Genomic DNA, 17,556 nt, shown 5'->3' on the forward strand with positions numbered 1-17,556 from the left:
CGGAGCCGGGTGCCCGCCCCCTCCCCCCAGGGCTTAAGGGACCCCCCTCGGAGCCCGCCCACGCGAGATGAGGACTGTGGACCGGCCCCCCCCCCATGCCCTCCCCCTGAGGGCCGCCCCCGCCCCGCGCGCTTCCTGGGTGGGGCCGGGGCGGCTTCAAAAACCCCCCGCCGCCCCAGCCGGTCGCCGCCGCCGCCGCCCTTCGCGCCCCAGGCCGTCCCACTCCCTTCCTCCCGCCGCGGATCCGCCAGACAGCGAGGCCCCCGGCCGGGGGCAGGGGGGACGCCCCCTCCGGGGCACCCCCCGGCTCGAAGCCGCCCGCGGGGCCGGCCTCAGCCGGGAACGGAGGAAGGAGCCGCCGAGGAGCAGCCCAAGGCCCCAGAGTCTGAGACGAGCCGCCGCCGCCCCCGCCGCCGCCGCCGCCGCCGCCACTGCGGGGAGGAGGGGGAGGAGGAGCGGGAGGAGGGACGAGCTGGTTGGGAGAAGAGGAAAAAAGTTTTGAGACTTTTCCGCTGCCGCTGGGAGCCAAAGGCGCGGGGACCTTCGCGCAGCGCTGCTCCGCGAGGCAGGACTGCGGGACCCCAGACCGCACCTCCGCCCTGCACCGCCTCGGACGCTTGCTCCCTTCCTTCCCCCCACACGGCGTTCCCCGGGCGCCCCCATTCCGGACCAGCCCTCAGGAGCCTCATACCCGACTCCCGCGAGGACTCGACCCCAGACATCGGTCGCACCCTCCCGCACGGCCCCCAACTCCTAGCCTCTCTCTTGAGCCCCCGCGCATCCAAGGACCCTTCTCCTCCGGGATCCAGGAGACGGGATCAATCTCAGACCTGCCTCAGCTTTCCTATTCAAGACCACCCACCTTTGGTACCAGATCTCGCTCATCTCGGTTTTTGCCGTGGGATACCGAGACCACACCCATCAGAGCCGCCCCTCCAGCTCCGCTCCGTCCTCCCTGAGGGCCTCAACTCCCTCCCTCCCCAGACCCTCCTACCTTTCCTCGGGAGACCCCCCCCAGCCCCTGTAGGGGCGGGGCCTCCCTCTTCCCACCCCAGCCCGGCTTGCGCTCTCGGCTGTGCCGGGGGCGCCGCCTCCCCCATGCCGCCCTCGGGGCTGCGGCTGCTGCCGCTGCTGCTGCCGCTGCTGTGGCTACTAGTGCTGCCGCCTGGCCGGCCGGCCGCCGGACTGTCCACCTGCAAGACCATCGACATGGAGCTGGTGAAGCGAAAGCGCATCGAGGCCATCCGCGGCCAGATTCTGTCCAAGCTTCGGCTCGCCAGCCCCCCGAGCCAGGGGGAGGTGCCGCCCGGTCCGCTGCCCGAGGCCGTACTGGCTCTTTACAACAGTACCCGTGACCGGGTGGCCGGGGAAAGTGCCGAACCTGAGCCTGAGCCAGAGGCGGACTACTACGCCAAGGAGGTCACCCGCGTGCTAATGGTGGAAAACAGCAACGGTGAGCTCGGAGGGGCAGGGGAACCCTGGAGGGGAGCCCCCAGGGGGCGCCGGAGTGCAGGGGTCACGGGGAGGAAATTACCGGTAGAGGAAACTGGCTGGGGGAAGAGGACCCCTGGGGGCGCCGGGAACTTGGGAGGGGGAGTCTCAAAGAGGATAGGGCTGAGCTCCCTACCCCCCAGGTATCTGGTCTTGAAGAGGAGATAGTGAGCGGAGTGGACCGCTTTTGGAGGGCTGCAGGAACATGCGAGATCGTGGGCGGGGGGAGTCCCTTAGAGGGAGAGAAGCGAAGCAGTTACGGGGTGGGGGTGTAGAAAAAGACTTCCCCTTGCAGGGTGCACTAGAGTGCGGGGGTCGTGGGTGGGGCCCGCAGAGAGGGAGCTCGCTTTGGGAGAAGTGAGGACCCCGGCATTGGGGAGAGGAGAGGTAGTGGGGAAAGCTGACCCAGAGCTCAGGGGTCATGAGGCAGGAAGATTCAAGAAGGACAGAAAAACTAGGTGAAGCGAACCCCAGAGGTTCCAGAAAGTGGAGAGTGGACGCATTTGCACACGGCGCGAAGAACACGCGGGATTGGGGAAGGGCTTAGAGAGAGAGGCGGGGAGGGGGTGATCAACGCGAGGTGAAAAGGGGGCGCGATGTCGTAGGGTGGGGGAAACTGGCGGGAGAGAAGCGGAGACCCCAGGGGGATGCCGGGGATGCGCCGGGAGGTGCTCTATTTCGCAGACGGACGTGAGAGGAGGAAGCCCAGCGGAGGAAGCGAGCCCCCAGGAAACCTAGAATACTGGGTCGTGGGAAGGGGTATACAGAGCGGAGAGACAAGCGTGGGAAAGGTGGACCTGGGAGTGGGCAGAGGAGAGATGGACGGTGCCATGCTGGGAGCAGCGAGCCTCCGCCACGCCGCGGGATGGAAGGGAGAGGGCTGAGTGAGGAGTCGAGCCGTAGAGGGAGAGGTGGGTGGGTGCGACTCTACAAGACCCGGGTGAGAAAACCGAGCCGGTAGGGGTGAGGAAGCCCCACGTGTGTGCCACGCGCGGGGGGCGGAGCCTGCGCTTCCGGAAGGGGACAGGAGAACCCCAGCAGAGCTGAATGCTGAGAGCCTGGACCCCAAACTCCTAGTTCCTCTCTAGGAGGCTGGGGAAACCCCAGCGTCCGGCCGCCTAGCCCTCCCTCCCTTCCTTTCCTTCCCGTGCCTCGGGGGGCGGGGATCGCGCGCGGAGCCTGGGGCGAGACGAGGCAGGTCCGGTCCCCGCCCTCGCGGTGGTAGCGGCGCCTCCCGCCCCCTTCACCCCCAGCTCAGGGCGGCACTACCGCTGGGCCCGCCCCATCGGCGCCCGCGGAGACCCAGGCGTCCCGCGTGGCCCAGAGGCTTGGGGGCGACCCCCCTGCTTTCACTTTCCCTCTTGGGCATTAGACTTGTGGGTCTCTGGCCCATTTGTGTACCCAGTTGCCGCTTCAGCCGAATGACACCCCTACCCTCCCACATCTCCGTCTCACCTTTTCCGTCGTAGCTTCACCTTGGTTGTAGAGATTTTTCCAACACTGATACCTTCAATCTCCCTTCATTCCTCTTCTGCCTCCATCTCGCTCCCAAACCCTATGTCTCTCTTCCCCGTGTGTCTGTCTCCCATCTCTGCCTTTCCATCTCTCCCGCATCACCGTTACTCTCTCTGTCCCAGTCCGGGTCTCCCAGTTTCTGTCTCTCCATCTCTTCCCTCTCTCTCGCTTTTTCTCCTCCATACCCTACTCTCCATCTCTCCCTCTGACCGTTCCTGCCCCTTCTATCTCTCTTCTTCCCTATCTGTCTCCCAGGCCTGGGCTCTACCCTTCCTTTGGGGTCTGCTGAGTAACTCCTGGGCCAAGATAGGGCTTTTTTTGTGCGGGGCAGGGGCTGGCCCGGCTAGAGAGGGGAGGAGTAGGGGAAGGAGGCCCACAGAAGGGGCTTCCTCTGTCCTTTCTCATCGGATGTCTCCACCATTTCCATGCCCCCACTGCAGAGGCCTAAAGCAGCTGTCCCAGTTGATCCAGGAGTTCATGGCTTGCCCCGCTCTTTCCGAACCTCCAACTTTTCCTAGACTAGAAAACTTCCTAATTTTCTCTGTTCCCCTTCCCCCGCCCCCGAAGCCATTCTTACCTAGAATGAACTTTGCCTTTTCTAACCAGCTGGGGAAGAAAACAACAATAATAATAACAACAACAACAAGAGTAATGTCACATTAGCAGGGAGGCAGCATAACCTAGGGGTTAAGAGCACAGTCTCTGGAATCAGACTGGCTGAGTTTGAATCCCCACTCTGCAGCTTCCTGGCTGCGTGATCTTGGGGCCAAATTGTTTCATCTCTTTGCCTCAGTTTTGCCATCTATAAAACGGGTATACTAATAGTATCTTCCTCATGGGGTTGTTGAACACGCACATTAGAGTAAGCATTGTATGCAGACTCTGTACGACATACTTTATCTGCATGATCTCGCGTATTTCACACTAGCAACCTGTAATCAGTCCTTGTCTTACAGGTGAGAACCTGGCACACAGAGAGGAATTCACTTGCCCAGAGTTCCCGCGCTTCAGTTAGGAGAGCCTGGGTTGGGAGGCAGAGAACTTGATGTCAGGTTGATCTTTCCCCAAAGAATAGGAAACTGAGGCTCCGAGAGGGCTTGTGACTTGCCCAAGAAAGAAGGCAGTCGAGGCACAGGCCGATTCAAATGCCCTTGATCCCTGGGCTGCGACATAACTTGCGTTTGAGGCTCCACGTGCTGGGGAGGCCTAAGCAGTTAGAGCAGTGCCCAGCCCTGTGCCAGCTTTGTCCTGAGGGGCACTTCCCAGCTGATGGGAGGGAAGGGTGCGCAAGATCCCCTTTAAAGAGGTGGAAACAAACCCAGAGAGGAGAAGCCAGTCACCTAAGGTCACACAGCCAAAATATGTTAGGGTTAGACTCCAACCCAGGGCTCTTTGACTTGGGGTGCGCCAGCTCCCCTGCCCCTGTCAAACCCTGACATCCCCCCTCTCGGCTCCTTCTGCCTAGAAATCTATGGGAAAATCAAGCGTAGTCCACACAGCATGTATATGCTCTTCAACACGTCGGAGCTCCGGGAAGCGGTGCCCGAACCCGTGTTGCTCTCTCGGGCAGAGCTGCGCCTGCTGAGGCTCAAGTTAAAAGTGGAGCAGCACGTGGAGCTGTACCAGGTGGGGGCGAGGGCCCCAGAGGTGGCCTGGGCTGGGGCGGCTGGAAGGCTGGTGGCTTCAGGGTCCATAGTGACCGATCCTGAGGGCACAGACTGTGGGATCACAGGGCTCTGAGGCTTTCAGACTCCTAGAGCCCTAGAAGGTTAAACGTTTAGCAGGCCGGAATCTTAGGAGTTGGACTCTAAGAACTCAGGACTGTTGAAAGTTTGAATCTCTGTAAAGGTTGCAGACTTTCAAAGTGCTCTGTCCCCACACAGTAGCCACTAGCCACCTATGGCCATTTAAGTTGATCAAAATTAAATAAAAGGAAAAATTCAGTTCCTCCGTCTCACCGGCCATAGTTCAAGTGGCCTGTAGTCACATGGGGTTAGCAGCCGCTATTTTGGACACCACAGATAAAGAACTTTTCCATCATCACGGAAAGTTCTCTTGGTTAGCTCTTTTCTAGAAGAGTCTCCAGGAAGATGGGAGCCTCAAGAAGTTCTGGATTCTCTTGAAGGTTATGTGACCCAGAATCCCTGTCATGTGGAACGTTAGATTCAGTAGTAGGTGTTAGACTCTTACAATAAGGGAACTTTGGGCTTCCCTGGTGGCGCAGCGGTTGAGAGTCTGCCTGCCGATGCGGGGGACACGGGTTCGTGCCCCGGTCCGGGGGGATCCCGCGTGCCGCGGAGCGGCTGGGCCCGTGAGCCATGGCCGCTGAGCCTGCGCGTCCGGAGCCTGTGCTCCGCAACGGGAGAGGCCACAACAGTGAGAGGCCCGCGTACGGCAAAAAAAAAACAAAAAAAAAAAACAAGGGAACTTTGTCTGATGTTAACTTCTTGGAGTCTAGAGAATTCGCTTTTATCCTGCCAGCTCCCAGGGGATCATTCCACATGGATGTCAGGCGTCTGCAACGTCTAGGTTTGTGGCATGTCAGACTCGTGGGTTTGTAGAACATGAGTCCTCTGGAATGTCTCAGGCTCATTGAATGTGTGATTCTTGGGGTGCCACTGAGCACTGGCGTTATGGAATGACTTCTAACATAACTGCTAGAAAGTGATAACTCGGGGCTTCTCTGGTGGCGCAGTAGTTAAGAATCTGCCTGCCAACGCAGGGGACACGGGTTCGAGCCCTGGTCCGGGAAGATCCCACATGCCGCGGAGCAACTAAGCCCATGTGCCACAACTACTGAGCCTGTACTCTGGAGCCCGCGAGCCACAACTACTGAGCCCATGTGCCACAACTACTGAAGCCCGTGCGCCTAGAGCCCGTGCTCCGCAACAGGAGAAGCCACCGCAATGAGAAGCCCGTGCGCCGCCACAAAGAGTAGCCCCCGCTCGCCGCAACTAGAGAAAGCCCGCGCGTAGCAACGAAGACCCAAAGCAGCCAAAAATAAATAAATAAAAATTAAATACATGTTTTTCAAAAAAGAAGGAACGTGATAGACTCTCAGAATTTGGGGGGCCAAATTTGCAGAACTGTCTATAGTCAGTGACCCCTACGATGTCAGTAGGAGAATCGTGGCATCGTGGGCTGTCCAAGCTGAAAGGGGCCGCCTGGCATTTCATCAGTGAGGAAACCAAGGACAAAAGGGGAGAGGAATTTTCCATGGCCACGCCGGGGTCAGGCATAGAGGATGAGCTGCCCAGGTGCCTTGACCCCCCAGCCTGGGGTTCTCTCTCCCCTCTGGGCTGCTGTGGGGTGGGTGGCTCCTGTGGGCCCCTCGGTTTGGGTGTCTGGGAGGGGACAGTCTGCAGGACTGTGTGGAAGCCCTTTTCGGGGAGCAGATGGACGCAGGGGTGCAGTGTACATGAGGGGAGTGTGGCAGCATCTACCCACTGTCTCTCCCCCCAATTCATTATCCCCCAGAAATACAGCAATGATTCCTGGCGCTACCTCAGCAACCGGCTGCTGGCCCCCAGCGACTCGCCGGAGTGGCTGTCCTTTGACGTCACTGGAGTTGTGCGGCAGTGGCTGACCCACGGAGGTGAGGACTGCTTGTCTGCCCCACCCCTATTTTTTTTGTGTTTTCTGGCCGCACTGCGTGGCATGTGGGATCTTAGCTCCCCGACCAGGGGTCGAACCTGCAGTGGAAGCGCGGACTGTTAACCATTGGACCACCAGGGCAGTCCCCCCCAACCCCTATTTTGTAATGGGGTTGACCCCATTGTTTGTCCTGGGGCTCCCCTGCCTAGCACCGCCCACCCCATGTTGGTGCCAAAGAGCCCAGACCTGGGCCTCCTTCCAGGCACTCAAACCTGAGTGATTGATGGTAAATCCATTTCCTGAGCACCTGCCCTGTGCTGGGTGATGCTGGGGACACAACAGTAACCAAAACAGCACCATACTTGCCCTCGTGAAGCTGATCATCCATGGCTCGGGTTAAGGGATTTGGGGGAAAGACCTGAAAACCAGGTAGTAATGTCCCAGAGTGGGCAGGGTTGGGAGGGGGAGCCCAGAGGAGGTGCCTGACCCAGCCTGGGAAATCAGGGAGGGCTTCCTGGAAGAGGGGACATTAGAGCGGTTGTCTGAGGGATGAGTGGAGCCAGCTTGGGAAAGACAGAGGGGCAAGAGTGTTCAAGGCAGAGGGATAGGCTGTGCAGAGCCCTCGAGTCCTGATCTGTCCAGAAGAGGACTGTCTGTCCTGTCTCATCTGAGTCCACAGTACCCACATCTCCCTTCCTAGTCTCCCTCTCGTTCATTCCTTCACTCAGTAGATGCCAGTAGGTTCCTGCTATGTGCCTGGCCCTGTGCGGGTGGTGTGGGGGACACAGTGGTAACCATGACAACTTCTAGGCCTGCCCTCATGGGGCCTACAGCCACTTCTAGACACCTAGGAAATCTTGCCAAAGCCCTAGCAGGGAGGCCGCCTGACTCCCATTGTGATGGCCACAATGACCAGGGCCGGGATGGGGGAGCCGAGAGTGGGCATCCAAACCCATCTGGAGGGGTCCAGGAGGGCTTCCTGGATGAGGATGATTGTGTTGAGACTCATGAGATAAGTGATGGTTTGGCTAGAGGAAAAGATGGGGGTTAGGGAGCAGGTGAGCGCTGCGACAAGTGTCCTGGGCTGATTGCTGAGTCCAGAGCCCCCAGCACAGGGTCCAACACATAGTGGGAGCTTAGAAAGGCATTCACTCATTCATTCAAGAAAACTTTCTTCCACACCGGCCCTGGGACAAGAACCCAGGCACTTGCATCCCAGCCCTGCCTTTTCCCACTTTGGGCAAGTCACCCCCTCTCCGTGGGCCTTGGCTTCTTCATCTGTAAAATGGGGAGCTTTGGCGAGGATTGAAGGAAATAACGCACAAAAAGTGTTTAGAACAGGGTCTGGCACCCAGTGCGAACTCAGGAGATGTTTGTTTTTACGACTGTGGGCCAGGCCCAGTGGGGAACAAGAAAACAAGGATCCCTGCCCCCACGTATCCTGCTTTGCCACTGAGAACAAAGAGGGGAATAAATAGTCAGATACAAATGTCAGGGTAAGTGCTATGGAGAAAATAAAGTGCTGTCATAGTGGGGGAGGGGCTGTGTCCTGGAGGGCTTCCAGGAGGAGGTGGCCTTTGAGCTGAGACCTGCAGGAGGAGGAGGCTGCAAGGCAAAGGACTGGAGCACGAGGGTGCAGTGAGAGGCCAGGCAGGGGAAGGGGCAGGAAGGAGGAGAAAGGGGTTTGCTACTTCCTTTCTCCTCCCCCAGGGACTGGGTGAGCCGCCCCCTCACACTGGCTTCCCTCTCCCCACTCCCACAGAGGAAATAGAGGGCTTTCGCCTCAGTGCCCACTGTTCCTGTGACAGCAAAGATAACACACTCCAAGTGGACATTAACGGTGAGGCCCACCTCCCCGGCCCGGCCCCATGCCCACCAGTGATGTGTGTGTGTGTGTGTGTGTGTGTGTGTGTGTGTGTGTGTGTGTTTCTTCCCCTTGACCATCTCCCATTCATCCATCTGAGAGTGTGTGTATGTCTCTCCCACCCTCCCTACCGCCTGACTCCCAAACCAAAGCAGGGTTCAGTTCCGGCCGCCGGGGTGACCTCGCCACCATTCATGGCATGAACCGGCCCTTCCTGCTCCTCATGGCCACCCCGCTGGAGAGGGCCCAGCACCTGCACAGCTCCCGGCACCGCCGAGCCCTGGACACCAACTACTGCTTCAGGTGAACCTTGCAGCCTTTCCCTGACGCCTTCTGGGCTGGGGGCCTCCTTGCCGTCTGCTGAGCAGGCACCGCAGATTGGGCACCTGGCTGGTGCTACGCTTGGGCTGGCATCTGCTTCAGCCTGGAGCGTTCGGGGGATGAGGTCCGAGGCCTAGGATGCTGGGATGTGCGAACTGGGAGTCCTTGAATGCTGAGAGCAGGTGGCTCTCTGGCTGGTGGGTTGCAATCAGAGACTATTAGAACGTTGAACACTGAGAATGTGAGAATTCAATACTGGAAGGTCGCCACGTTAGATTTCTGTCCTGCTGGCAGGTTGGGGTTCGAGCATGTGGGGATTCTAGGATGTGAGAATCGGTATTCATTATTGAAATCTGAGAATGTTGGACTCAAGGGATGTTGGGATCCTAGAACTTGGGAATTCAGAACTGGAAGATTGCCCGTGTTGGATTCCTATACCATTGACAGACTGGAGTCTCCCGTATCGGCAGATTGGAGTCCTTGACTATCGGGCCCAGAATAGTGGAGTCCTGTGTTACATTATTAGCATCCACAAATGTTGGAGTTGGAGAAAGCCAGAGTCTTGGTCACCTAGAATGTTGGGACTCAGGGCTGGAATCTTGTGAGAATCTTGGAAGGCTGTGATCTTAGAACGTGGCAGCTTGGACCTCTTGAGTGATGGGCTCAGAATTGTGGAATGTTGGAATGCAGGTTTTTTTTTTTTTTTTTTTTTTTTCCGTATGCGGGCCTCTCACTGTTGTGGCCTCTCCCGTTGCGGAGCACAGGCTCCGTTCGCGCAGGCTCAGCGGCCATGGCTCACGGGCCCAGCCGCTCCGCGGTATGTGGGATCTTCCCGGACTGGGGCACGAACCCGTGTCCTCTGCATTGGCAGGTGGACTCTCAACCACTGCGCCACCAGGGAAGCCCTGGAATGCAGTTTTGAAATATTGGAATTCAAGAATGCCAAGATCTTGGAGAGCTGGAATGTGGGAATCCTAGAAAGCTGGAAAGCTGTTGGTGTGTTAGAATCTTGAGAGGCTGGTGTATTGCAGTCTAAGAAAACTGAAAAGTTGTAGTCCTAGAATGTTGAAGTTCAGAGTTAGAGTGTTGCGAGTTTAGAGTGATAATGTGACCTTGGCCCTCCCCTGCTTAATATTTCGATGGTGCCTTTGGGCTGTGTTACATGCAGTTCTCCTGCTGGAAAGTCAGCTCTGCTCCCAAACTCCTTCACCCCCAGATCCTACCCTCTGCCCAACAATCCTGTGGATGGATGAATGGATTGAGGTCTTGAGTGCTAGCAGCTTATACTATTACAGTGAGAGAGTCCCAGCCACATGAGGGACACAGCGTCACTTAGGAAGTCTTCCCAGAAAATCAAACCTGAAGCTGATCAGTGCGGTAGATCCAATTTTCCAGAAATATGAGAACAGAGAAACATGTTAAACAACACCGTGGTCGTGCAGTCAGCAGCATCTAGATCGTGGGAAACCTGACCCAGTTTCTTCAACAAATACAATACAAAGTGGGGAAACAGAGAGATGGTTCTGTAGACTTTAAAAAAGAATATTAAAATATGTATCAAATAATTGCCACGTATAGACCATATTTGGGGCTTTTTTTTTCTTTTTTGGCCCGAGCCATGCAGCATGTGGGATCTGAGTTGTTCCCTGACTGGGGATCAAACTGTTGCCCCCTGCAGTGGAAGTGCAGAGTCTTAACCACTGGACTGCCAGGCAAGTCCCCCAAGTGGGTCTCTTTTACTCGTCAGGCCCTGTTGGGTCCTGGTAGACTGGAGGGCAGAGTTGCAAGGGCCTGGACTGCGTGTATCACAGGACCTGGAAAGCAGCAGGCCCCAGGCATGCACCTCAGGGTCACCTGGAAGGCTTGTTAAATGTGGCCTGCTGTCTCCCACCTATCCCCACCCCCAGTTTCTGATTCAGTGGGTCTGGGGTGGGGCCTGAGAATTTGCATTTCCCACAATTTCCCAGGCGGTGCTGCTGCTCCAGGGACCCTACAGGGAGAAAGTTGAGTTGGATAATAGAATCACACACTTCAAGTCTTAGGACCTCAGCACCCTGGTACAGTTGGACCAGAAATGAAAGATTATTCTGGACAGTGGTTCTTCCCCTTTTGTGAGTCCAGGAACCCCTTGAGAAGTCGAAAGCCAGGAACCTTTTTTCCCCAGAATGTGCCTATACATACACACGTAGGTGCCTGTGGTTTGCGGGGCTCAGACCCCTCCCTCAGCCCATCCATGGATTTCCTGACGCCTCCTGGGCCCTTAACAACATCTTATTTGATCCAACATCCCTTGCATCTTTGTACAGATGAGGGAACTGCGGCCCAGCCAGGCTGGGGAGGCGCCAGGCTGAACTCACAGGAATCTAAGTTTCCTAACTTCCTTCTCAACGTCCTGTGGCTCTTGGGAGAGGCCTCGTCTTGCCCTGGGAGATCCTGTCACATTGCCTCTTCCCCCTCTGCTTAAGCTGACATGGTTGCACTGGGCAGATGAGGGCACAGACTCCAGGGCAGCACAGAGTTAGCTGTGAACCTGGCCCCAAACTCCACCACATGTAGGCTACAAGTGAGCAGACAACATCCCCCTTTCCCTGAGGCTCAATTTCTTCATCCTTCAAATGGGAATAATAATAAGACCTGCCTTGTAGGGAATTCTCTATTGATATTTTTTTTGGCCGCACCGCACACATGCGGAATCTTAGTTCCCTGACCAGGGATCGAACCCGTGCCCCCTGCAGTGGAATCATGGAGTCTTAACCAGCGGACCGCCAGGGAATTCCCGCTATTGATTTTTTTTTTCCTCTATTGATTCTTGAGTAGGAAAATGCATGCACTTGGATCAAACCCAGAAAGGATACTCAGAGACCCTCCAGCTCCGGCCCCCAGCCCCTCTATGAGGAGGCTTTTATTGTATTTCTGTCTCCTCCCAGAGAGTCTCTGTATGAGACACTTACACATAGCCATGTATATGTTTTTTATTTTGTCCAAATGGTATAGTCTTTTTGGGGGGGGGTACTGCATTTTCTTTCTTTAAATTTTATTTTCTGATTCTAAAAGTAACACATACCCACTATCGAGAATTTGGAAAATACAGAACGATATCCCCCATCACATTGCCACATATGAAATGTCACTGTCAACATTTTAATATATTGCCCTCCAGGCCTTCTATTCAAAACAGAATTTGGATCATACTGTACCTGTAACTTTGCATAGTGTTTCTTTCATATGTTATGAACATGAAATTTAAAGTGTTCTCAGCTGCCCATGAGTCAAGCCTTTTAGTTAAGTTCCCAGCCCATCTCAACCATGGCCCCAGGGGCCAGCACAGAAAATGCCCCATTTCCTTCCAGACATGAAGGAGCCAGGGCCGCAGACTGGGGAGGACTGACTTTTGCATCCGAGCCTGGGACAGAGATCACGAGTCCAGGGCAGTAGAGTCTTACATACCACCACTCTCCAATGTGCTTTTATTTTTTATTTTGTTTTGTTTTTTAAAAAGTATTTATTTTTTTTGGCTGCATTGGATTTTAGTTGCGGCACACGGGCTCTTTGTTGCGGTGAGCGGGCTCTTCGTTGTGGCGCGTGGGCTGGCTTCTCTCTAGTTGTGGCGCCTCAGTAGGCTCTAGAGTGTGTGGCCTCAGTAGTTGCGGCGTGCAGGCTTAGTTGCCCCGCAGGATGTGGGATCCTATTTCCCCGACCAGGGATCGGACCCACGTCCCCTGCATTGGGAGGATTCTTAACCACTGGACCACCACGGAAGTCCCTCCAATGTGCTTTTAAAAGACCTAACATATTGATCAATTATTTTATACAGCCAGTACTTGCTAAGCACCTGCTGTATGCCAGGCACTGTTGCAGGGACACATTTAGGGACAAAATAGACAAAAAGTCCTGTCCTCAGAGGAAGACAGAAAACGAACAGATAAACAAATCAGTATCTAATAAAAGAGCAGGTGGCAAGAAGGAAAACCAATCTGAGGAAGGGGAAAGAAAGAAGTCATTGTGATGATTTATTTTTCCTCTTCTGATCGAAATTTTTTTTATTAGGGGAAACTTTAAATGTATTCATAAGCAACCAAGATGGTGCAAGGAACCCCCACGAACTCTCATCCAGTATCAAGTATTAAGATTTGCCCCATTTCAGCTGCAGTCATTTTCATGTTTTCTCACATAACTGAATGCTGTTATTACACTGTATGGAATTAACAAACATTTGGATTGGTATTTTGGGTAGGATGGTCCAGGAAGGACTCTGAGGAGACGACATTCATTTGTTTGACTGATACTTATTGAGCACCTACTGCATGCCAGGCAGTGTTCTAGGAGTTAAGGGTCCCTGAGTGAGGGATGTTTGATCATACATACAAATGGAGTGAAGAAACAGAGCCAGAGTGGGTATCTGTGGGAATAGCCAGCCAGGCAGAGGGAACAGCAAGTGCAAATGTCCTGAGCTGGGACTCAGGAACAGCGAGGATGGTAATGTGGCCGAAGGAGAATGAGAGTGGGAGTGGGGAGGGAGTTGAGATCAGCCAGATCTGGTAGCGCCTTGCGGTCCATGGCGAGGGCTTGGGCATTTGCCTTGTTCAGAGCAGAGGAGCGACTGGACAGTCTCTAGTATGTGGCCCCATAAGGCAGGGATTTCTGTCTGTTTTGTTTGTACTGCGTCCCCAGTAGACCGCAGCCCAGCACACGGTCGTAGCTCAGTGAACATTTGTTGCACACGTAGAACGTATCAGTACACGTGGCGCTGCGTTGTGTTTTTTATGTTCCAGTGTGTGGATGTGCTGTGGTCGGTGTAGCCCCCTCTGGACGTTCATTTGGCTTCTTACAGGCTTCAGCATTGCCTGAGATAATGTTTATGAGGATGCCCTTAGCGCAGTGCTGGACTAGAGGAAGTGCTTTATCAGTGTTAGTGATGATCATTACTATTACTGTTATTGCTGTTATCATCACAGGGGTTGCAAGGGAGACCAAGATGGAGACCGTGCTGGCGGGCAACCAGGGTGAAACACATGCACAGCCGGGGGAGGAGGGGCACCCCTCCGCTCTCCTGACTCGGGTTCCTCCCTCCCTCCGGCCTGCAGCTCCACGGAAAAGAACTGCTGCGTTCGGCAGCTCTACATTGACTTCCGCAAGGACCTGGGCTGGAAGTGGATTCACGAACCCAAGGGCTACCACGCCAATTTCTGCCTGGGGCCCTGCCCCTACATCTGGAGCCTGGACACGCAGTACAGCAAGGTGCGTCTGGAGCCCTGGCTGGGGGTGGGATGAGGGTAGCAGGAACCGAGGGAGGAGAGGGAGAAAAATCAGATGAATTGGCGAGATAGTAGTCAGAAAGAGAGGAGACAGGGAGATTGGCGGGGAGGTGGCAAAGGGGTGGGAGAGAAACTAGAGGCAGGGTCTGAGCAGTTAGAGACACGAGGCAGAGGGAGACAGAAATATGGGGAGACCCATGGAGATGCATAACTTGGGCTTGGGAAGAGGTGGGGAGATGGAAGGAGAAAGAGAAACGGAGGGACACAATGAGAGAGAAAAAGGCAGGAGGATAGAGAATTAGGAAGATGGAAGGAGAAAGACAATGAGACACAAGCCAAGAGTGGAAACTGGGGAGAGGCAGAGAAATAGAAAGAAACGGAATGAGATAAGACAGAGGGAGATGGGGAGAGGCTGGCGGGGTGGGGGTACCCTCCCCATGACCCACGACCCTGACCCCGCCCACCTGCCCCGCAGGTCCTGGCCCTGTACAACCAGCACAACCCGGGCGCGTCGGCGGCGCCGTGCTGCGTGCCGCAGGCGCTGGAGCCGCTGCCCATCGTGTACTACGTGGGCCGCAAGCCCAAGGTGGAGCAGCTGTCCAACATGATCGTGCGCTCCTGCAAGTGCAGCTGAGGCCCCGCCCCTCCCGACAGGTCCCGCCCACCCCGGCAGGCCCGGCCCCGCCCCCCACCCGCCTCATCAGAGTTGTATTTAAGGACACAGCGCCCAAGCCCACCTGGGGTCCATTAAAGGTGGAGAGAGGACTGGGTCTCTGTGTCGTTGGGCGCCTAACTAGGGTTTCTCTTCCGACGTTCCCCGACCTCCCCCCCAATGCCCCCTGCATCTCCTTACATTTCCACTTACATCGGCCTCCTCCTGTCTCTGCCCATCATTCATTTGCCCCTCCTCACACAAACACTTCTTAGCGCTTGTTATGTTTATTACTCCTGGTGAACAAGGGTTAGATTTATTTATTGAGCACCTTGGACCCCTATGTTAATTAACTCATTTAACCACCATAACAAAGCTCTGAGATAGACTCTGATAACACCCACTTTAAATATAAGGAAATGGAAGCCCAGAGAGGTTAAGGGAATAGTTCCTGCCTACCAGGAACCTACTTTCTGGGGAGGAGACAGACATAGTAAAGTTGTGCGAAAACAGGAAAGCAGGATGGGTAAGAGATGGCTTTGGGGAGGAGGGAGGGCTTCTTGGACGAGGTGGCATTTGGGACTTGAAGGAAGCCAAGAAGGCAGCCTGGGGGAGGGTGTTCTTGGTAGGAAGACAAAAGCAAAGGCCTGGAAGTGAAGATGAACTTGGGGTGAGCTACACAGGCAGGAAAGAGGCCAGTGCGTTTGGAAGGGAGGGGCAAGGGGAAGGGTGTTAAGATCTGAGTCAGAAAGTAACACTCACAGGCCAGAGAATAATAACAACAATTCTCCACTCCAGGTACGGAGCTACTAGCTCACGGCATTCTCCCCACAGCCCAAGAGAGCATGGGTTGGCAAACTATTGCCTGCAGGCAAATTCTGACTTGCTGCCTGTTTCTGTAAATAAAGTTTTTTTTTTTTTTCCTTTGCGGTAAGCGGGCCTCTCACCGTTGTGGCCTCTCCCGTTGTGGAGCACAGGCTCCGGACACGCAGGCCCAGCGGCCATGGCTAATGGGCCCAGCCGCTCCGCGGCATGCGGGATCCTCCCTGACCGGGGCACGAACCCGTGTCCCCTGCATCGGCAGGCGGACTCTCAACCACCGCGCCACCAGGGAAGCCCTGTCAATAAAGTTTTATTGGAGCACAGCCATGCTCACTTGGTACTGTACTGTCTGTGGCTGTTTTAGTGCTACTGGGGCAGAGTTGAGTAGAAACTGTGCAAAGTCAAAAATATTTACTATCTGGCCCTTGACAGAAAATGTCTGCCAACTCCTGCTTTGGAGATCATTTGCTCCCCACTCCACAGAAGGGAATGCTGAGGCACAGAGAGGTTAACTTATTTGTTATGGTCACATAGTTAGCAAACGGCACAGCTGGGATTCAAACCCAGGCAGCTAGAGTTGAGGGCTTATGCCCACAACTTCTGCACTGGTCCTGCCTTCCAGACCACATCAGGCCTGTGGGGACCTGTGAGAACTTGTACTCTGAGAGAGGAAGGCACCATGACAGGGTTTGGAACAGAAGAGGGATGTGATTTGACTTAAGTGCTCAGAGGGTCCCTCTGGTTGATGGTTGAGAGTAGACTGAACGGGTGTGAGGGTGACTGCAGGGAGACCAGTCGTCCAGGAGAGAAATGACAGCACCCTGAGCCGGGGTGGGTTTCCCTCTGCTGTGTTTCTTCCCATCTGCTGGGGTCTTGCTGATGAACTCTCTCCCGCTTCCTCTTTCTCTGGCTTCTCAGTTTCCCCTCTTCCTCCCTGGTTTCAGTTCCCCCTCTCTCTCCCTGGCCCTTCTCAGGTCCGGGGCCTTGACCTGCTTTGCTCAGGGACTGCCCTGGGGGAGGACGGTGTGAGTGCTGAGCTTCCTTTGCAGGTGGGTCAGTGGCACCAGGTCTGGATGAGTGGGCCCCGGGGCCTGCCCAGCCCAGCCCAGCGGTAGAAATGTGGTCACTCCTCCTGGCCCAGGTCTGGGAGCCATAGAGGGCTGGGGGTGAGGTGGGGGCCGGAGGAGTTCCCTATCCAAGGACGTGCTGCCATTGTCACCAGCCGCCCCATCACGTGCACACAGCCCAGCCTTGGAGCTTGGCTGGGACACAACATAAGCAGAGACTTCCATAGGGACGCAGCAAGATGGAATCACACAAATACATCCTGTAGGATCCTAGGCACAACCACCACACTGCGGACACAGATGCAGAGGCAGTGCCATGCACAGACACACTCCTCACTGCATCAGAGCCCCATCAGGAAATGAAACAGAGACTCCGGCCCCGACCCACCGACAGTTATACAAACATCCTCCATGGGGTCATGGTCACAAACAGGCACCGTGTGCACGCACAGGGCCTGACACGTCACAGTCCCACCCAGACACATACCACACACGGAGATCTGACACGTCAGGATCTCGCAGACCGCCAGGCGGTCGTGCCCAGTCGGCCTGACATCTGCCGGCCCCACACGCTCAGGCCTGGGGAGTCCCACACGGCCCTACGGACGGTAGCCGACCCGTCATACTTAGACGCACTGTCACACCCCGGGTCCCAGACGGAGAGTCCCGCACACCCAGACACACCCCCGGGGCCGTGGCCCTCACACGCCCAGCTCGCGCCTCGGCCCAGGACAAGTCCCGGCCGCACACCGGGCCGCGCGCTCCCGCGGTCGCCGAGCCCTGGCCACGCCCTCGGGCCACACCCCGCCCACCCGCCCGGGCGCCGGGGACGGGGAAAGCCGCGGGCTCAGCACCTTCCCGGCCGCGGGGGCGGCTCCTGCCCCGCCCCTCCCGGCACCTGGCCCCGCGGGAAGGCCGGGCCCGGCCTCCAGCCAGCCGCAGGGGCAGGCCCGGGGGTTCGGGGCGCCCCGCTCC

At 56.1% G+C, this 17,556-nt stretch overlaps 1 protein-coding gene across 2 annotated transcripts; it reads left to right on the forward strand.

The window, feature by feature from the left end:
* The first annotated feature begins 184 nt into the window (after window positions 1-184).
* TGFB1 (transforming growth factor beta 1) lies at window positions 185-15,854 on the forward strand. 2 transcript variants are annotated; one of them, XM_060132450.1, is made up of 7 exons: window positions 185-1,453; window positions 4,472-4,632; window positions 6,484-6,601; window positions 8,363-8,440; window positions 8,617-8,767; window positions 13,870-14,023; window positions 14,516-15,854. In XM_060132450.1, exons 1-7 carry the CDS (start codon window positions 1,099-1,101, stop codon window positions 14,672-14,674), a joined length of 1,176 nt encoding a protein of 391 aa, XP_059988433.1. In that variant the 5' UTR covers window positions 185-1,098; the 3' UTR covers window positions 14,675-15,854. The 2 variants fall into 2 exon arrangements, with proteins under 2 accessions (XP_059988433.1, XP_059988434.1); XM_060132451.1 differs by having other exon boundaries at window positions 186-1,453; window positions 8,620-8,767.
* The last annotated feature ends 1,702 nt before the right edge of the window (window positions 15,855-17,556 follow it).

The sequence above is a fragment of the Lagenorhynchus albirostris genome, chromosome 19 (assembly GCF_949774975.1).
Source record: "Lagenorhynchus albirostris chromosome 19, mLagAlb1.1, whole genome shotgun sequence".
NCBI lineage: Eukaryota > Metazoa > Chordata > Mammalia > Artiodactyla > Delphinidae > Lagenorhynchus > Lagenorhynchus albirostris.